Raw genomic sequence first — 22,568 nt, forward strand, 5'->3', positions numbered from 1 at the left:
ATGAGTAAATCCATGATTCATCACCACTGACAATGCTGTACACATTTTTAGAGTTTCCTGCCTCAAAGCGGTCTAGAGTTGTTTGACACCACATCACCCTAGCTTCTTTCTGTTCTTCAGTTAACAGATGCGGTATCCAGCGGGAAAAATTTCTTACCCGTAATTCTTCATGCAAAATTTTTTGAATTGAGGTCTTTGAAATCGCCAATGAAGCCTCAATCTCACGATATGTCACATGTCGATCTTCCGTGATAAGCATACGCACAGCATCGATGTTTTCTTGGGTGACAGCCGTTTTTGGTGCACCTGACCTTGGACCGTCGCTAAGACTAACCCGTCCACGCTTGAATTCTGCATACCAACGAGAAACTGTCGACTGATGTGGTGCTTCATTACCGAAAACAGAAATCAACTCAGCACAGCATTCTTGTTGAGATAACTGCCTTCGAAAATTGTAAAAAATGATGGCCCGAAAATGTTCTCTGTTTAATTCCATGGTATGCGCAATTTGCTACCTTTAAAAATTCACTGTAGCTGTAAAACTATATGTATCGCACTGACGTTTTGAATTTAAGAAAAGTAAAGTTTGAGGTTAAGTTTGACTAATGACATTTGATTAGTGACGCCCTCTATGTTTCTATATGCAAAACTTAAAAGACATCCCTCGTATTGCTAAAGCAGGCCGCACACCAACGATACAATTGTTGCGTCACAAATGCTTTTCCACAAATGTATCGGACAGTATTTAATTTAAATCCACACACCTAAGATGCATTTACTACCAAACTGCATTTGAAGCCACACCGCATTTGTGTTTACTCCCCGGATAATCAACCTGTCCGATATTTGCTGCGGCGTGTCATGTCACGTTTTGAAATAAAAATGAAGAACGATATTACACAAACCATTTTATTTATTCAGGAAGTAGAGAAGTCTTATATGACCACACTTTGCAGGTAACATTCTATAGTAAGCTTGAAATTCATCATCATGATTTAATAATTGCTTTAATACTTCAAAATTTTCCTTTTTGGAACAAACATTATTATAGAGATGAACCCAGTAACGACGTTTCCTTCGGTTTTGACTTAATAATTGCCACATCATGAAATCATCGTCATCAGAAGACGACGATATGGCTACAAATGCGGAAGAGAATTAAGCCCTGATGTGCGTGCTTGTACCGCATTTGTGGCAAATGTACAAAATGTTGAACGAAATTATGTCGAAAGACAATTGTGGCGCCACCTTTGTAACTTAGGTGTGCGGCCGGCTTAAGTCGAACAAATGTAGGATGGCTTTAAGAGTACATATCCGGATTCGAAAGAAAGATCGATAGTATTCCATCATTTGGTCGCAAACATCTACACCACCGGCATGCCGCTATGCCTGAACGTTTTTTTTTCTGTTTTATTCCATCTTTGCACCTCAGTTTCCGGTTGTCTTCCAAAAGCTGTGGATATCATTAAAACAGATTTATTATCTTTTCACTTTGTAATGCAAAGTTTATTATCGGTTCTAACAACTTCTTCTGAATCTCCCCTATTCATTAAACTGTCTTTTATAAAATCAAACCCTTTCACTCTGTTGGACATAATTGTAGCAGTTGCATCTATATTCAAACTCGTCAATTTGTTCATCAAAGCAATAATTGAAAGAAAGAGAGTAAATGTGCTATATTACGTAAGAATAATCTTGTGTACAAGCATCCTACAAGCTAAAAAAACAAAACACAAATACAATTTCAAAAATTGACAAAACAATGAACAAAATTAAACACAAGAAGACAAAACTTTTTGAACATACTTAAATTAAAGATAACTAAATAAAACAATCAATTACTAAATAAAGGTAAACTTGTTGACAAAACTAGAGAAGAAAAAAGGAAAAAAAGAAAACTTTCCAACATGTCCAAGGTTAAAACCTATCATTAAAAAAGTCATCCAGGTTATAATATGCCTTAGCCAATAAAAGCGACTTTAATTCTCTTTTAAATTTCTTAACATCCGATATATGTCTAACACATAGAGGAACATGATTGTAAATTTTTTTACTTATGTAAATTAATGAGTTTTTGATAAGGGAAGACGTAGGAATAGGTATAGGAACATCATTTACACGACGAGTCAAATGGCCAGTGTCAGAGGGTAGTTTGGGAATTTTGTGAATAAGAGCAGCTGTTTCTAAGATAAAGAGTGAAAAAAGAGTTAGGATTTTTTCAAAAATGAAGAGGGGCTTGCAAGAATCTCTTAACTTAGCAGAACACAGGTATCTAACTGCTTTTTTTTTGAATAACAAAGATAATGTTAAGTAGCCCCTTATTGGTTAAACCCCAAAAAGGTAAGCCATACCGAATATGAGATTCAATAAGTGAAAAGTACACTGAACGTGCAACCACCCCTCCCAGCTCTTGTTTTGCCATTCTTACTGCGAAACATCCAGAAGATAATTTCCCAGCTAAATGTAAAATATGATCTTCAAACCGAAGGCGACCATCAATGGTAATTCCTAGGAACTTGTTGAAAAGTATAATACAGGTAACTATTTTGAGGTAATGTTTCTGCTAGACGCAATATTATTGAGGGTCCCAAGGGTCCAATCCCTATCTTTTAGTGAGGTAGTATTGCCCTGGTAGATTTCAAAATCCAATACCAGTCCGTCGGATGTCGTAAGAACTAAATTCTTCAGTCCCACTGGTCTTGGTTTATTTTTAACAAATTGTCGAACTTGACATCTTCCCAAAAAAGAAATCATTTGTTCGTCAATAAAAAAAGCTGTCTTTTCTTTTCTTTCAATGGCTTTACATCTATTGCGAACCAAATCAATTACCGGCTGTATTCTCCACAATCTATTCTTTTTTTGTTCCTCTTCTGATACGCTAAGATTGTCAACGACATGTAAATTTACACGTATCATGTAAAACCTTTGTCGGGTCATGGCCCCAACAATTAATGGGAACTTATATTTTCCATTCCAATACATATGTATCCTTGGAAGATGAATACAACCCATCAAAGCATTCATTCCGAAAAATTTCTTTATTTCTTGAGAGGTAAACTTGTTTTCTTTTGCATTTTGTTGCAAGAAATACTGGGAGGTGAAATTTGCGGCTGACTCAAAAAAATCATCATCCAAATATTTAGCAAAATATTCGTTTATAGTTTTTACGATGGATGGAGTATAGTCCTCTTTTACAGGAAAAACCTTGCTTCTAAAGTTTGCATGCTTCCACTGGAGAGTCTGGAAATGTATGAGGGGTAAATCATCTTGTGAATCTGAAGAGCTATCAGCTTTATTTGGTGCTACAATTGGAATTTTTTCGTGAACTTCAAACTCATCTTCTTCATCCTCGGACTCTAAATCCGACCCAACTTCGTCTAGAAGTTGAAACAATGCCTCCTCGTCATCCCTTAGATGGTCCAAATCAATAATTTCCTTACTTCTTTCTGTAACAAAGAATTAATTGTATCCAACTTAATTAAAACCAAATCACGTTAACTCCCGTGGTTCACAATTATTGTGATATATATAACAAAACCATTCTTGGAATCAACAATTTTAAAAGATATTTTCAATCTCTAAAAACAATACACTTAATTGAAGTTTATTATACCTATTTAATATTAGGCACTTCTTTTTTCCCCTAAATTCTATAAATAAATAATAACTTACCTGCACGTTAGCCATTGTTGAAAATAATCTGAAGCAGAGAATACACTCCCGGCAAAATAAACGATTTGCGCGTGCACACCTATAAAATGCACTATTCACAATCATGTCGCAAGGTTCTCCACCCAGATTAAACATTTTTTGATCCTTATAACACTAGTAAATAAGGAAGTCACAATTTGTGACATCGGGTAGCGTAAGGGATATTAGATTAAATATTAACGATGAAGCCAGCTGTTATTCATTCGTATTAGTTTGGAAAACAATGATTTTTGAAAACAATTTTTTATTGGTAAGTTGTGTGGGGTGGGTGGGGGATAAGGGTAGGGCTAGTAAAAAATGTTTTTTTTTTGCAGAAAATAATTGCATGAGAAAAAAATACCTTTTAAGAAAATTATTAGTGATTAAAAATGTATAGTTTTTGTAACTATACTTTTCTCACATAACCCTAAGGTTTTCGAGTAAAGCGTAAAAAACCCTATTTTATTTAAGTTAGGTTTATGGCTATAAAAATTGCAGTAGTTGTGCCATTTTTTTATCGCAAATAAGTGGAAATTTATTTTTTTTTGAAATAATAATAATAATAATAATAATAATAATAATGACTTTTATTTTCCCATATAATACAAAGATATAAACTTATTGCTAAGGTCTATTACGGCGCAGTCTAGCTTATAGCTACTCTACTGAACCCTATACCTTAAGCTAAAACTAACTACATAACAATTTACATAGGTACTATAATTTATATAAAAAAAAGCAAGTTATATGTAAATTCGTGAGTTTAGTATTTCATATCAATAAGTACTACACCCTAAACATTATTGCAATCAGATTAGCCACTATAAAACATCATAATATACTACATCAAATATTTAATGTAAGACCTAATTTTTCTTTTAAAAGATACTTCCGGCAAATGTTTCAAATTATTTGGAATCCTGTTGTAAAGCTTCGCTATATTATAAATAAAAGATCTCTCAAAGATAGACGTGGAGTGACGTGGTATGGTTATAGAGCCTTTGTCGCGAAGATCTAAGTTATGTATTTCAGTGCGAAACTTAATTTTTTTGTATAAATATTCTGGACATTTCCTTGCTATTATTTTATAAACTAAAACTATTGAGTGATAAATACGCCTCTCATCCATTCTAAGCCAGTTCAACTCTCTTAATTTAGCCGATACTCCCTGTTCCCTGCCCCGCAGACCCCCAATTAACCTTACGCAATGATTCTGTATTAGTTGGATACGGTATTTATCTCTTTCTAGCAAACATGGTCCATATACTACATCTGCAAAATTAAAATAAGAAAGCACTAAAGAGTCACAGAGCATCCTTTTCATTGCAGTTGTTAATAAGTGTCTTTGCTTAAATATAAGTTTTAAATTGATGAAGGCTTTCTTTATACACATATTAATGTGTTGAGTGAACCTTAAACTGCTATCTAAAATTAGGCCCAGATTCTTAGCAAAATCGGTGACAATAAGACTTTCGTCATTTAACGTTAATTTAATATTAGGTAATTGTGAATTTTGTGCCCTGTTTCTACCAAAAAGTAAGACTTGAGATTTAGAAGAAAATAAGTCGATAAGTTTTGAAAAAAAATCAAGTTTACAAAAAGGAGCAAATTTTGGCATTTACAAAAATTGACAAGGGTTTTACAAATTTAGTTTTTAAACTCGATCACACACAGATTCTATCACATCTTAAATATGTGATAGAATGACCCCGATATTACATATAGGCCACTATGTATTATACGATGTACTTTTCATACACGTATATATCATATTGTGTAATAATAGAATATCATATACGAAAAAATCTAGAAAAAAAATTCATTAAGACGTATAAAACCATAATTATACCAAATGAGACACAAATAAAAAAACTGAAAAATACAAATTTCCCTAAAACTAAACAGGGATATAAAAAAATATTTTAGAAAACTGCTGTGGTGTACTTTTTTTTATTAAATAATATTTACGATATATTCCTAAACCATTGGCAAAAATTAATTTTTTTCTTTGTACATCGAAAAATGTCCCCTGATGCATAACACACATCTGAAAATAAAAAGAAAGAACAGGCTTTTTAACGTCACTTTCGAAGTTAAAAAGCCTGTCTGATGTATATTTTATTTCATTTTTTTAATATTTTGAAAGACGTCTAAATACATATCCTGTCAAATTATCTAGAAATTATTTGTACAAAATTTAAAATTTGTATCCTGTTACATTTTGGAATTATGGACATTTTGTACAATTTTTAGAAGCAAAAATGCCAAAATTTTGTAAAAATTTACAAAAAGTTAAAATAGGTATCTTATTAAATTGATCAGAGAGTTTTTGTATAAAATTTCAAACTTTTTAAGTTATTTTAAGGTGTTAGAGGTCATTTTGAACATTTTCCACTCAGTTTATTTTTCCCTACACAATTTTTCAAGTTATCATTACGCCCTAATAAAATTTAAAAAAAAATAATCAAGAAGTGTACAAAAATCCAACAAACCATTAAAAACATTAACAGAAATAATAATAATTATTATGACGATGTCGATATGGGAGTCAAAAGTTTATCGAAATGAATATCAATCAATGTCCCATTTCCATCAATTTTATAGCCAGTTTAAAAACCGATTTATCGTTCTCCCTTATTAAAAACGAAAAAAACTGCACACATACAATTAAACAAACAAGTGTAAATAAAAATGTTTATTTACAATATTGCTGCGGTTAATAAAACTAACCGAATAAGATTTATACGATGTTTTTCTCACTGGCAATCGCGTATTTGTTTTGTAAATATGCTCGTTTAGGATGCATAAATTATACGACAAGTAGTTAAAGCCTCTCTATCAGCTTTTACATTCGTTTTTTTTATAAAATTGAGGTGTGACTTCCAGTCCAACTAAGCATTATGAATTAGGGCATTATAGGATGCTTTTTAGAATAAAATTATCCAATAATTTCCTCAAAATGGAGTCAAGATGGACCCATTTTGAATCTTAGTAAGGCGAAAGAAAAAATTAATGTGGATAATTTATTTTTCTAACGACCCTGATGTTGTTTAAGCCCACGTAAATCCGCCATTTAAAGGAGCTTAAAGCGAGTTTTAATAATTTTCTCGAAATGGGTATGCACGCGATCAAGACAATTTATCATCATTAGTCGTTTATCTAATTTTTGTTTTTGTTTTTTTTTTGAAAACCCATTCAGGGTCTCTCGTCTGCCTTCTGCGAGATTATTCGGTCAAGATGAATCGTTCTATGGGTGGAAATTAATTGGATGTTTGATCGACCAACGTAATTTCGTATAGTATAGTGCACTCAAAGATATACCGTTGATCTTTTGAACGCCATAAAACCCTAATTATCTATATATATGAGTTTTGTCTAAATTAAAACTTGTGATGTTAGGTCTGTAAGTATTATATCCAGCCGCGTACCGACGTCGGCACGGGCCTGTGTTCAAAATTTTCGCCGGGCCCCTATTTCTGATAGGAAAACGCCGAAAATAAAATAAATATTTTTTTTTTGTATGACATTTATTTATATTACTACATTAAAACACGTTAACGTATGTCTTAGTACCTATCTACACCTATTCTATCTAATCTAAAAGAAGCATTTAATAATAAAAAAAATCCATCTAAAACGTTTTTTTTTCTTGCTTTGGAATTTGCAAAAGTTGAGATAATATTATCAATATTGAGCTCTCGAGATATCCCATTTTCAATAGAAATAATTGCCAAAGCAGACAACCTTTCTTGGCCCATTACACTTCTTAAGTAATTTTTAATAATTTTCAATTTTGAAAACGATCTTTCTGAAGAAGCTACTGAAACAGGAATTGTAAGAAAAATATTGCATGCGGTTACAATTTCGCTAAAACTGCGGCAAGATGAAAAATTTTAAATCAAAATAAATTCGAGTAGTTCTAAAATCGTATTGTCATTTATTTTTCCCTGAAAGCATTTTCTAAAAGATTGGGAAGCAATTGAATCGGATAGATCGTCTGGATATTTAATATAAAGCCTTTCGCCCATTTCATATAATGTCTTATCCGAAATGGATGAATAACGTATAGTTTTTGGTAAAATTACCCTATAAGTGTCGTAAATTTCGTTCAATGCGCCACTCCTGCTTTTTATTTGAGCAATAACTATGTCGATTGTTTTATAAAAAACATTAATTTTAAACCTTGGGGCGATTTATTCTTTTTTGCACGAACTAAGTAGAACTATCCCATTATCCTGCTAATTCAATAGCTTCCTGCATTAATAAGTGAAAATTATTCCTCATTTCTTTCATATTTGCATATAAAGTATTAAATAATGTGACAGATTGATCAATATTTTGGTCTTTATTTTGTAAGAGCCTAGAAACGGTATCTACTTGTTTTAAGGCATTTGTTTCAATTATAATTAAAAGAACTGTTTTAAAATTCTCTAAGTGACTTTTTAAAGATGTTGCTTCGGTAATTTCCGCTGTATTTTGAGAAGTAAGTATTATTTTAGAAAGTGTCTTTAATACATCAGTGTACCTAAAACGAAGAGCTTCCAAAGCATCATGCCTGGACTACCACCGAGTAGGTGCTAATTTTTTTAAAGTTATTTTATTTTGCTTCACACTTTGCAATAGCGCCCATCGTTTGATGCTGTGACCAAAAAACACATATAAATTTTGAACCATGTCAAAAAAGTTTCTTACTTCCGCAATATCTTTAACTGAATCATTAAGAATTAAATTTAAATTATGTGCTGTGCAATGCACATATGGAGCATGTGGTGCTAATTTAAAAATTTCCGCTTTTACACCTTTATACACACCGCTCATATTAGCAGCTCCGTCATAACCCTGCCCACGAAGCTTTTTTATAGAAAGATCATGGTTGTTTAGAATTTCCAAAATGGTTTGGCAAAGGCCCGCACCAGTTTGGTCCGTTACTGGAATAAACCCTAAAAAAGATTCGTGGATTTTAATTTGCGCCGGTGTGTTTTCTACATAATCTGTTATGACATATCTAATTATTATACTTAACTGATCAACTTTTGCAATATCCCGGGTGGTATAACTATAACTGAAAAAGATGGAGCTTCTTTAATTCTCTTTAAAATTTCTTGTTTAACCGAATTCCTTAATATTTGCATAATTTCGTTCTGAATTTTTGGGCTTAAATACGTAACAGTTTTTTTTTCCTTGTGTTCCAATAAATTTTGTAATACGGGATCATACTTTGATTCTTTGAATTTTTGCTTTCATTATGTCCTCTAAAAGGCATGTTGCAAGAAGCTAGTGTTAGGGTCACGTCAATGACGCGCCTTAAGATTTTTCTCCATATAGAAATTTCCTGGCGCATATTTTCATCTAATTCTTGGTCAATACTCTGAAAGTATTTTCGTGTTTGATTTTTTTTAAGTCCGGCTCTAGCCAACCCAACAGCACGACGCTTCATGGCACTCCCACTCTCAATACGTATGCCGGCCTAACGTTAGTAACATGCACCGATCTCACTTTTTTTCACTCAAATTAATTTATTTTTATCATTTTATATTTTAAATAAAATTTAAAGTGTGCAGTAAAATTTTTTATCATCTGCACGAAAAAACTAACAAGATACTGAGATTGCCCGTGTCTTTTGAACACTTTAGACCCCTGGTCGGTACGCCGCTGATTATATCTACCTTTAGGTCCGTCATTACTTACTAGGATCTAGTATAAATAAGAGGAAATTGACTGAGCGTGACAATTTCAGTTCTAATTCATTTTTTTATGAGTTAAGTCAAATGGTTATTGTTGAAAGCAAGTTTGTGGAATTATAGCACAAAAATGTAGCGACCATGGGCGGGTTCTTAAGTAATTAGTTTAAAGTTATGGATTATATAAAGTACATACCAAAGCTTTTTTCGCACAGGTCAACAATTTTTTTTAAACCTCTTACTCTACTGTAAAATGCAAACTAAACATCCAGAATTCATAATTAATTTAGTACAGTAGGAACCAACGGTATATCTTTGAGTCAACTATACAGGGTGAGTTTTTTAAAGTGTTACAATGCGATATGTCAAAAATGGCAAAAACAGGTGGATTGGTCGAGGTGGTCCTGTCAACTGGTCTGCTCGTTCGCCAGATTTGACCCCCTTTGACTTTTTTTTATGGGGATTTATAAAAGACAAAGTAATGGCTAGTGCACCTACAACTCCAGAGGACATGAAGAACAGGATTCGTTTTGCTTGTTCATTAGTGACACCAGCAATGTTACAGCGGGTACGAAACTCATGTCAAGAAAGGATAAGAAAGTGTTTGGAAGTCGAAGGCGGCCACTTGGAACAGCTCCTTAGGCATAATACATAGACGATAAATAGTTAAAAAGTAGGAAATAATTTGTTTTTATTGTAGTAGAATATTCGAATTATTTTTAAATTTAATCAAAACATTTTTGATCATAATTCCGTAACCAGCAGAGCAATTTTAAAATTTTTTTGTAAACAGACTTCATATTTTATGTAGATTCGTATTTAAGAATAAAAAACACATCATTCCATTTAAAATAAGGAAGTGACCCTCCCCCCCTCTTAGGGGGTGAAGGGACAAATGTCAAAAATATCACAAAAAGTGCCCCCCCCGGTATACTTGAAATGTCACCAAAATGTCAAAAAAAAATTTGCAGCCGTTTTTGATATATCGCATTGTAACACTTTAAAAAACTCACCCTATATTATAAAACCCCATTGATCAATTAACTAGCGGTGTTTTTTAAAGGAGTTAGAAAAAGTTCGCAGGTAATACGTGTAATTTTTGAGTAAATTAGAATTGATTTAAACAAAAATGCAATTTTTCTTTAAATTAGAAACGACGATATTGACGGGCATCTGGTCCCAAAAAAAAAACGAGTTCACGCGGTTTAAACCTAGATAATAAACTCCCGGACCAGATGGCGATTTTTTTTCTCGTTTACGAGAAGACCTTGATTTTCGAATCGCGAATTTTTTTTTTATAGGCCAGTTGCCCACCGCCTATTTTTAGTTCGAGGTGATGACGATGATGATGCCAGAGGATTTCGCTTATGGAGATAATGAACTTCGTGGGGTCACGACGGTTACGGTTTTTAGTTTGCAATTATCGGATTTTAAATTCGTTAATAGTTACTTGCTCCAATGGAGAGGGACTTTATTTCACTATTTTTTTATAGAGACAAAATTGTCTTCCGATAGTTTTACTTGTACTTTTCGAGGTAATTATACGAAAAGTCTTTTTCTATTAAAACTAGAAAGAAATATAACTTTTGTACGGTGCATCTAACGGAAACCCATCTGAACGTATAATTTTCTTAAATGAAAAATTCCGTATATATTTTCATCTGTAAATGCAATAGTTTTTAAGGTATTTACAAAAATTGTGGGCATCGCAGGATTCCAAAGTTTGCTGAATTTGATTGAAATTCAGCTGCATTGTTGTTTTGTCTTATAGGGAAATGAGTACAAAATTCATTGCTTTAAGACTATATTTATTTTATTTTTAAAATGACTTTTATTGTAACTTATACACTTTTGTCAAGAACTGGAAAGCATTAAATTTTAAGAATCGATAAATGTTCACATTATACAGGGTGAAATACGAAGTATAAACATTTCATTTGAATAGGCTATTTTATATATTGCGAAACTGCTATTAAAAATATTTATAGTGGTATCAAAAGTACAAAAATAAAAATTAAATATATATGTAAACATTATACAGGATGAAATACAAAGTGTAAATATATAATTTTAATATGCTATCTTATTTATTGTGAAACCAGTGTAAAATATTTTTAAATGGATCAAACACACAAAAGTTAAAATTGTATTTGTGTGTAAACATTATACAATTGTATATTTATTTTTTTTATTGTATATTTATTTTTGAATTATGCATGTTTTGAGTAAGGTAAAAGTTATGTAGAATTTGATGGGATAGATTTGTGTACTGACTTTGGTCATTTATATTCTTTTCCTCTCAATAGTTTAGTTCTACATAATTTAGGGTTGGAATAATTATTATACGGCGTTGACACTTATAAAAAAATATTTTATTACCTCGCAGATTTGAGACAAAAAAGGACCAAGTCTTTCCATATGTTACGCCACTGGCAATTTTGACCTCATCAGTAATTGACAATTTACTACAACAATCTGTAAGCATTGAGCTGGTAGTTTAAAAGTTATTATAAATAAACAAATAATTATTCTTAACTTTAACACCCTGTATCTTTGTTATTAAACATTTCTGAGAAAAATTTTATAATGAAAGTCTATTTCTTTTTTAATCACGTATTAAAATTAATGACGTTTGAACTGCACCACCCTGTATAGACATTTTCTATAAGTACACACAAGTATTATTGTTCAGTTAGTTACTTAAGTGTATTTTTGTATGCTCTTACTATTTAATATAAAATTTCTGAAATAAATTAGAACTATTTTCGAAACATTTACAACCAACAAAAAAAAAAACAAGAGACGTTGTCACACCCTTATTAAACGAATTCATTCTTCTGAAACGGTCCATATTTGGAGCCGTCATCAGCTCGACCACCTGATCGATCAAAAGGAGAAAAAAAATAAATCCGTCATTCGTTCAGCAACTTTCTTCGATTCACCATAAAACAATTTTAATCATTTTGTTACAGACCGGTTACATAAGATCATCGACGGACAACTACTACATCGAACCAGCCGAAAATTTAACAAACAACCTTTCGGAAACCCTGTTGCATCGCATTAAGAAATTACCACATGCCACTACCACTACCAGCAACACGGAACACCATGAAAGTAATGACGTATTTGATTATTTTGATGGGACTAATGGTAACGATCAAGATGGTAAGTAAACTTTGAAAGTAATTAACTGGGTCAATAGGCCCAACAAAGTTGTTTTTTTTTATAAATAAGTGATTAACAGTAAATTAAAATTAAGCGTAATTTGCAAGCATATACAATACGTTCTCTATAATGCATTTATGCCCAAGGGAATAACTTTTTTACGGGTTTCCTAATGAGTTACGAAAGTTTTACATGTGCGAGAAGCCGTTTCGTAAGTGTTACAACTCATCTACATGTATGATTAGGTGTTGGGAAATATTTGTAAATTGGATATTATTAATAGTTAAGTTGTTTCGGTCGTAAATATGGAGAGAGTGTATGAAAAGCTAATTAACTACTTAGAGTCAAGGATTTTCTTTAAGAAGATTGTTTTTTTTTTGGAGCATTTCTAAATTTTTGGGATGAAACCAATCATAAAAAGGTGATCTATATGGGCCTTTTTTTCAGCTATTTTTTTCCAAGTAAGTCAGTGGTGAAATCAGAATTTTGATACCACTAATCCCCGAGCAACACACCATATTATTGTTTGATATGATTCATGTCAAAAAACTGCAAAAAAGTTGGGTCTAATTATAGTTAATAAATTAAGATTTAAAGAACAGGTCACTTAAAATAGCCTATTCAATTCTAAAATTGCTTTATCCATATACATTATTTAAATCAAACAACAAAAGAAACATAATGCGAATCCTTAGTCTTATCTCACTTTAACTTTTGTGATTCAATTTATGGCCCATACCTTGATAATGAAACAAAACTTCAAGTTGATCAAAACTCCTGTCTGAGATTTATTTTTGGTGTACGAAGACAAAACAGCATTACTTGTAAGCTAAAAGTTAGATATTGTAACAAGTAGAGAGTCAACAGTTTACTTCGTGGCTTCAACAGCCCTTACTTAATTGTTAGGATGCTGAAAAATAGGCCATTTAATCCCGCATAACTATATTATTATTATTTCATTTACAGCAGTGTAAATTTTGAATTGTTAATTGTATTGAGAATTAATAAACATTATTATTATTATTAGTATTATTATAGATTTTTGCCTTGCGGCAATCACACTCCTGTTTTACGGGGAACATTCACTTATCCCAGATATCTAAGATATCAAAAGGATTAAGCTCTGAGGGGACCCTTTCCAGGTTGTCGGGCCCTGGATGGTGTTCGGTCTTCTGTACCCATGAACTTTCTGACGACCCATGCTGTCTAATAATAATAATAATAATGCTTATTATTATTATTATTATTATTATTATTTTTACTATTATTATTAATATTTTGAAAAAAGGTTTCTAGTTGAGAAAGTTTCACAAATATATCATTTATGATCATCAATATTCAATGATCCTGAATATTTCTCTATTTTACCTTTGCAGTTATAAAATAATCAGAAATAGTAGGTAAATTTTTAAAGTACCTAAGTGTTTATTGGGAAAAACTGTGTTGGCCTAAGCATTCCTTGTTCAGTGATCCAAGTTTTAGTTGGTAAACTATAGTACTGCAGCTCCAGTGCTATTTTTTTATTATCTCTTGCCAAAATGGTTCTTTCGTCGACAGATCTACGTGAAATTAAGTCAGTTGTTGCTGCTGTTTTTACTGAAAAATTCCTCTCTGATATAGCAGAAAAAGTTCTCACAATAGTTGAACAACGTTTTGATGATAGATTGAAAACTCAAAGGCCGAAATTGAGAAAATTAGAGATGGTCTGATAAAGTTACAAAATGAAAATGCCACTCTTTGACAATTAATCTGCTTTTAATCTTGCAATTAATCTTAATCTGCTCAATAAAGTATTGGATTTATTTAACACTAAACTTAAATTAAAAATTGGACACAATGACCTGAAAAAATGCCACAGAATTGCTTCTAAAATTCCTAGCGACTCACCGCCGGCAGTTATGGTGCAATTCTCGTCGGAGGCCGCTCGTATAGCCGTGCTTAAAAATCGAAAATATCTAAAAAATACGGGTGTGCAAATTAAGGAGGACCTAACTAAATCTCGGTTAATGCTATTCAAAAGTGCTTCTAGTTCATTTTCACATAAAAATACATGGATTTTGAATGGTAATGTGTATGTTAGAGCGGAAAATGGTACAGTGCACCGCATTAACTCAGAGATGGATATTCATTCAATTAAAAATTGACGTGATTAACAGGTACATTTAAAAATTAAAATTGGTCATTTGGTTTACTGTACTTTTATATAAGTATATGGCTACATATATTATTTCTAATTTCATGCGTGTTTACGCTTTTTGTTTATAACGATAAAATGGTAGAATTTGTATTTTTTTTCGTTTTGTTTTTATAATTGTTTCTTTGGTAAAAACTTGTCTTAGGTATTAAAAATGGGAATGAGAGCGACTCATTCATCATTCATCTGTGGTTCTTAACCTCTAACCATTTACTTTTTTTATGTTAAATAATTTTTATTTGTATATTATTTTTATATATTAATATTTTATTTTTTATTAATTTTTCTCTTTTTGGTATAAAAAGGTATATTATAGTGTCTGTTATAGTGAGGTGTTATATATTTTATAGGTAAATGAGAATTGCACATTTAAACGTAAGATCATTGCATACAAGGTTCAATGAATTTAGATTCCTAGTAGAACATCAAAATGTAGACATTATCTTTTTATCTGAAACATGGCTCTCCAATACCGATGACTCATTGTTGTTTCAAATTCCGGGATACCAATTTTTTAAGAAGAATCGTCAGGGTAGAGGCGGGGGCGTGGCGGCTTATGTAAGAGACAGGTATAAAGTTAATATTGTTTCATTTTACTATAATATTAATGCTCATTTGGAACTTCTTTTCTTAAAAATAAAAATCACAAATAAAAATTATGCTTTTGGTGGTTTTTATAAGCCCCCTACTCTTAACTTTAATAGCCTAATTTCTAATTTTGATAATATATTTTCTTTTATATACCCGTGTGTTAACGAAGTTTTCTGTTTAGGAGATTTTAATATTAATCTTTTAAATTTTAATTAGCCCCTTACATCATTATTTGAAAATTATAATCTCACTCAAATAATTGAAGACCCAACCAGAGTCTCAGCTACTTGCAGCACTCTTCTTGATGCAATATTTGTGTCTAATGTGTCTCTGATACATAATAAAGGGGTCATTTGCGCAGACAACGTCTCAGATCACAACTTGGTTTTCTGTGAACTAAATTTAAACAGGGTACCCATAGTTCCTAAACTAAATGAGTACAGGTGCTTTAAAAATTTTAATAACCAACTTTTTTTGCAGGATTTATATTTCCTACCATGGGATAGCATTTTATATCAAAATAATATCGATAGTAAGCTAGTAATTTTTAATAATTTAATTCAAACACTTTTTAATAAATATGCTCCTTTTAAAAAGCAAGAATTACTAAACCTAAAGCTCCTTGGCTAACATCTGAGGTACTTCTTTTCCAAAAACAACGCAATGAGGCATTAAGGAAATTCAAGGCAACAAGGGATATACAAGATTGGGAGAATTATAAATTTCTGAGAAATCATACTCTGGCTACAATTAGAAGAGAAAAAAAAGAAGCACCTTAATCTGTTGAGTAACGAAAAAAATAAACGTCAGCTTTGGTCGTCATTAAAAAAGTTTAACATTTGTAGAAATAAAAATAATACCAATATTCCGGAACACCTGTCTGATCCAAATCAAATTAACATCTTTTTTTCTCAATTTTTTCAAAATTCTGCGAATTTTGATGAACAAGTTCAGTGTTATAATAATGGTGTATTTGATAATAGCCTGCATTTCACACTTAATCTTGCAACCGTTGAAGATGTAAGCAGAATTTTAAATAGTATTAAGTCTAATGCGACTGGTGTGGATCAGATTTCACCAAAAATATTAAGGCATTGTAGCCCCTTTATTGATAAGTACATATGCCACATAATAAATTGTTGTATAGAAGCTCACTATTTCCCCGATCAATGGAAAATTTCGATTGGTAAACCCTTATCAAAAGTTGCTAGCCCAGAAAATTGTAACGACTTGCGCGTTATAAGTATACTTCCAGTACTTTCAAAAATATTTGAAAAGGTACTTTACCATCAGATGGTTTGTTATTTTTTTGATGACATTATTCCGGCTACGCAATGTGGCTTTAGGGAGAACTTTGGTACCTCTGTAGCTCTACTAAACGTACTGGATGATATAATGGACGCTATTGATAAGCAACAGATTGCTGTTCTGGTGCTTTTAGATTTCTCTAAAGCGATACAATAAATCATGCCCTTTTACTAGCTAAGCTTAAATATTATGGCTTTTCAATGGAGTCTATACAGTTAATTGAGTCTTATTTGAATAATAGATTTCAGACAATATTTACAAATAATTCTTATTCTAATCAAGCTCACATTTTGTCTGGAGTGCCCCCAAACCTCTGCTTTTCCTTGTATATAGAGCAGACATTCTTAAGTCCTTAAAAGTTTGTAAGGTGCAAGCGTTTGCTGATGATACGCAGATATATACAACTTTCAAACCTGATAATCTTAAAGAAGCGGAGATTGGTATAAACAATGACTTAAATATAATAAATCGTTTATCTAAAAAAAATAATTTAAAATTAAATTCCTCAAAGTCTTGTTTTATGGTTTTTGGAAATACAAATAAAATTACAAATATTAAAAGTGTAATAAATGTTCATGTGGAGGGCTCTAAGCTTTCGGTTGTTGAAACTGCCAAAAATTTAGATTTATTTAAATAAGTTGAGATTCAGGGAGCATGTTAAAAAAATTGTTCAAAAATCGTTTGCAGCTTTAAAACTCTTATATAGTAATAGAGATATTCTTAATCTAAGTCTTAAATGCAGCCTATGTGAGGCCATGGTGCTCTCTAATTTTAACTACTGTGATTATGTTTATGGTTTTTGCTTAGATAATGATTGTAAAATGCACATACAAAAAATTCAGAATGCCTGTATCAGATTGGTTTATGGCTTACGTAAGTATGATCATATTTCGCAATATTATAAAACAATTAACTGGCTTAAAATGGACAATCGTAGAATTCTTAATTTTTCCACTTTTTCGATAAAAATCATTAGCAGCCCAAAGGCACCTGCGACTATAAGGAATAGATTGTTGTTTAGAGCAAATGTACACGGGGTAAATGTTAGAGCTAGAAATAAGTTAACCATGCCGGTCCATAGGAGTGCTATGTTTCAGCGATCGTTTTCTTACAATGCTGTTCAGTGCTACAATAAAATACCTGCAGAAATTGTTGACCTTCGTGCAGATAAATTTAGGAGGAAATATAAAATTGTTCTTATGACTATTCAAAACAATTCTCTTACTATTTAATATGTATCAAATTTGCTGTTTTTTATAGAAGAAGAAAACTTTTTTTGTGTTATATTATAATTGGGAATATTTCTTTACATATAACATGTTGTTATAATGTTACTTCAAATACACCCTGATCTGGTTCAGTGGAGTAGCTATATAAAGCTAGACTGCGCCAGGTTCAGGTACTTTGTTTTTTTTTTTTTTGTATCAAGTTTGTAATGAATTTGAATAATAGAAGACATTTATTATTATTATTATTATTATTATTATTATTAAAACATATTTAAGTCTTAATAGAGACGAAAATTTATCAAATAGAAACAAATTTTGATATTTTACTTGCATTAATGACCGTGTTTCTTTATGCAATTTTGGTAAATATTTGGTTTTGGTGTGTCAACCGTATATATGGTCAGGATATATTTATTAAGCTGTAGAATATACGTATATCATATACGATTTTGTTGACACAAGGGAGAAAACTTCGGCATTTAAAAAAATTGACACGAGATTTACATATCTAGTTTTCAAACTTAATTACTACGCCTCGAATATTTAATGAATTTTTTTTTAAAAATCACTGTTTTTCGTCCATATTGTCCAATCTAATAACGCTGTTTTTATACTACATATTTATATATAAAATTATATCAAATTTAAATAAACAGAATTAATAAAATAAATATTGAATATATATTTTCTGGAAAAACATTGTTTTTCATCAACACAACCCTTACCCCCCCACCCACCCCAAACATTTACCCAGTAAGAAATTCTTTTGAAAAATCACCGTTTTTTGTCCATAATATACAATATAACTGTTTTAATATTAAATATTTACTATTATACATTTATGTATATAATTATATCAAATTTAAATAAAAAAACTGTATTATTAGATTAGATATTAATAACGAAACCAGCAGTTATTCATGGCGTATTATTTTTGAAAATTAATGATTTTTTAACACATTTTCTTACTGGTAACTTGTGTAGGGTGGGTGGGGGGTTAAGAGTAAGTTTATTGAAAGTCGGTTTTTCGGCAGCAAATAATTGCCTGAGAAAGAAATGCTTTTTAAATAAATTATACCTGATAAAAAAATCTATAATTTTGTATCTATACTTTTCTCACATTACCTTAAGGTTTTCGAGTAAAATGTGAAAAACCCCTATTATATTTCTCAAAAATAAAGCGTACCACTATCGAAATTTAATTTTTTTTTTAGGAAAAATCATCAAGTTTTGAAAAATATTCAATTTTTTTTTAGTTGTAAACAATTTTTCATTATTGACTAGTAAAAATACATTAACGTATATGAAACACAATATTATAACGTATAATATATTATATCCCGATAATAATAATTGCATACTATGAACCTGTAATTAAATGATCAATTGACTTACCTTAAGGATAATAATTGATCTATATTATATGAGTATTGTCGTTCGAAGAATTACAATAACTACTTGTAGTCGCAATTTTTTCTTAGCTCGGTCATCACGAATAATTTAAACGACAAATTGGTAGCATGACTTCCGCAGAACGAGGCTCACTAATTACAGTAGTATTTTGTATGAGTGCAGGAGGCAATTTTGTTTTACCCTTAGTTATATTCCCCAGAAAAAACTTAAGCCCGCAGCTTACAAAGGGGGCTCCACCTGGGACAAAGTTCGAATGTCATCCATCAGGGTGGATACAAAATAACATTTTTACAAAATGGTCTGAATATTTTGTAGCGATAGTAAAGCCTACACCTGAATGTACAGTTATGCTCTTATTAGACGGTCATAACTCGTATACTCGCAATATTGATGTCATTAATATGGCCAGAGAAAATAATGTTACGATTGTGTGCTTACCGCCACATTCAACACATAAACTTCAGCCCCTTGACAAATCTTTTATGGGACCATTCAAAGCTCATTACAGTGAGGAGATAAGAACGTGGGTACGACAAAATGCCAGACCAGTAACTGCATTTGATGTGATGGAAATTTTCGGCAAGGCTTAATTAAGAGTTCAGCGTGGTGAGATTGCTGTTAATGGTTTTAAAGCCACCGGAATTTTTGCATTAATCTAAATGTCTTTCGTGAATCTGACTTTCTTGCCTCCGAAACTATCGAAAAAGATGAAGTTGATGCTGTTGTTCCTCTTCCAATACCTCAAGATACTGAAAACCCGACGCCACCAACAAATATTGTAACTCCTGAGATGGTCTCGCCTGTCCCAATGATTTGTAAAAAAACCAGCAACCAAGGACGAAAAGCAGGGAAAGCTGCCGTAATAACTGCGTCACCTTACAAAACAGAATTGGAATCATCCGCAAAAGCATCTGTTTCAACTACATCAAAACTTCGAGTTAAAAAACAAATTGGGCAAAGTAAAACAAGCTTGACTGATTCCGATACTCCCAGCACGTCAACAGCCATCTCATCAAGAAGTCAAGCTAAGCGTAAGACAAAAAATTTGGGATACACTTCAGAAAAATCAAGTAGTTCTTCTGAAGAAGACTTTGTGGCAGATGATGACTCAGATGATTCATTATGTACTGGCGAAAATGGTGAAAAGTTTTTGGAAAGCAAAAAATCTGAGAAACAGTGGATACAGTGCAAATCCTGCAACTCATAGTGTCATTTGCAATGTACCTCATATGTATCTGGCATTTATATTTGCGACTTCTGCCAATAGATTTAGTATTTAGTTTAGTTTTCTAAGTATTCCATATTTGTGACCCTATTTTTAAAAAAGGGAAATATTAATATTTTAGATTTTTTATTACGATTTTTAAAACGTTAAAGTTATAATAGCTTAATATAACATGTTTTTTAATTACTTTTAATATTTTTTTGTTAAAAAAATAAAAAAGTTCTTATAATTTTGCAGTTTTAAAAATAAATTCCATATTTGTCGCCCTTACTCTATATCTAGGCTTTATTTTAAAATTGTTTTTAGGTTAAAAATTTTGTTTAATTAAGAACTTAAACTTTTTAAAAATTTTTCTTGTTATCAAATTTTGTATTAATAATATTTTTCCAAATAACCGATTACTAAGATTTCCGTTGACAATTGTTTTAGTACAAATGTACCAATGGTGAAAAACTAGTTCGAATCTCCCACGTATCGATGCAGTAATTTCTAAGAAGATTCAAAGACAAGAAAAAAAGATTCTGCTCGTTGCCATTGTGCATTGAATAGACCGTGAAATAGATGGAGGATGGCGGAATGCTTTGAATAGAGTCGGTACTTTTCTTTTTTTATTTAGTGAGTACGATAATGATAGGAGAAGTAGACAATATTATTGCACAGGCACCAAAAGGTTTTTAGTTTTTATCAAGTTGTTGTTGTTGTAGCCAGAACAGGTTTGAAGGGAGTTCTCACATTAAATAAAGGCTCTTTTGAGTAAGGTATTAATAATTAGAGCAGTCTTTTGATAGCATTAGACAAAACAAAATCCAGGGACATGGCAATCTTTTTCAACTGATTTAATTGTATATACAATCAGATTTCTAATAAAATCAGTGGTGCAGTTTCGTTGAAGTGTTGTTAACCAGTGGTGGAAACGTTTTTCTCCCGAGTTGTCGCCGTGCAGTCTACGAACGGTACGAGCGAATCGCGTCGTTCCTGCTTAAGTCAAGGTACTCGAGAATCGACCAGAAACCGCAAATGGACACGCGGAGAGAGCGTTAATCCGATTAGGATCGGTTATCGGTTGATGAACGAGCGATTTTTGGTGCTCGTGCACGTGGATGTTCGTTATAATTATTATTATTAGTGGGTTTTCTCTGAATATAGATCTTAAATAAACAGGTATAGTTGCCAAAAGTATAGGAGCGTGTACTTTTGGTTCGTGGGGATCAGTTTAAAACATTAAGGTTTTGTCAGTGAAGGAATTCTTACAAACAATTTTAATTAGGTATCAAATGTAGTTCAGTTCCAATTATCAGGTCTGGTTAGGCGAAGAGCCTAGGAAGACAATAGGAACAGTTCTTGGGGTATCAGCCTATTTATATAGACGCGTTCCCAAGAAACACATCATATATTATTATCGTTAAATATATATTGATTCGACGATTTTTTAGTAAATTTTTAGTTTTGGTATATTTATCAACCGTATATGGTCAAGGTATATTTATTATAACATAAAATATACGTATATCATATAAGATTCTGTTTACAAAAGGAGAGATAAATTTGGCATTTAAAAAATTGACACGGAATTTACATATCTAGTTTTTAAACTCAATTACTACATCTTAAATATTTGATGAAATTCTTCTGCAAAATCACTGTTTTTAGTCCATATTATCTAATATAATAACACTGTTTTTATACTAAATATTTATAAATAAAATTGCATCAAATTTAAATAATCAGTGTTAATAAATTAAATATTGAAAATAATTTTTTTGCAAAAACATTGTTTTTCATCAACACAACCCTTACCCCCCCACCCAACCCAAACATTTTTTCAGTAAGAAATTCTTTTGAAAAATCATCGTTTTTTGTCCAGAATATTTAATCTAATAGCACTGTTTTTGTATTAAATATTTATTGATATAGATATATTTAATTATATCATATTTAAATAAACAAACCGTATTGTTAGATTAAATATTAACGACGAAACCAGCTGTTATTCATGTGTTTTATTTTGGAAATTAATGATTTTTGAAAACAATTCCTTACTGGTAAGTTGTGTGGGGTGGGTGGGGGGG

General features: G+C 31.5%; 1 protein-coding gene across 5 annotated transcripts in view; it reads left to right on the top strand.

The window, feature by feature from the left end:
• Positions 1 to 22,568, top strand: part of LOC126750302 (A disintegrin and metalloproteinase with thrombospondin motifs 9-like) — a 354,367-nt gene that overhangs the window by 251,307 nt on the left and 80,492 nt on the right. For 4 of the 5 annotated variants that reach the window (XM_050459873.1, XM_050459877.1, XM_050459874.1 and 1 more), the window contains exon 7: positions 12,344 to 12,539. In XM_050459873.1, coding sequence (XP_050315830.1) covers positions 12,344 to 12,539 — 196 coding nt within the window. Of the gene's footprint in view, positions 1 to 12,343; positions 12,540 to 14,428; positions 14,696 to 22,568 lie in introns of those variants that run through there. The other variant, XM_050459878.1, reaches the window with a different exon arrangement.

The sequence above is a fragment of the Anthonomus grandis genome, chromosome 2 (assembly GCF_022605725.1).
Source record: "Anthonomus grandis grandis chromosome 2, icAntGran1.3, whole genome shotgun sequence".
Taxonomy (NCBI): Eukaryota; Metazoa; Arthropoda; class Insecta; order Coleoptera; family Curculionidae; genus Anthonomus; species Anthonomus grandis.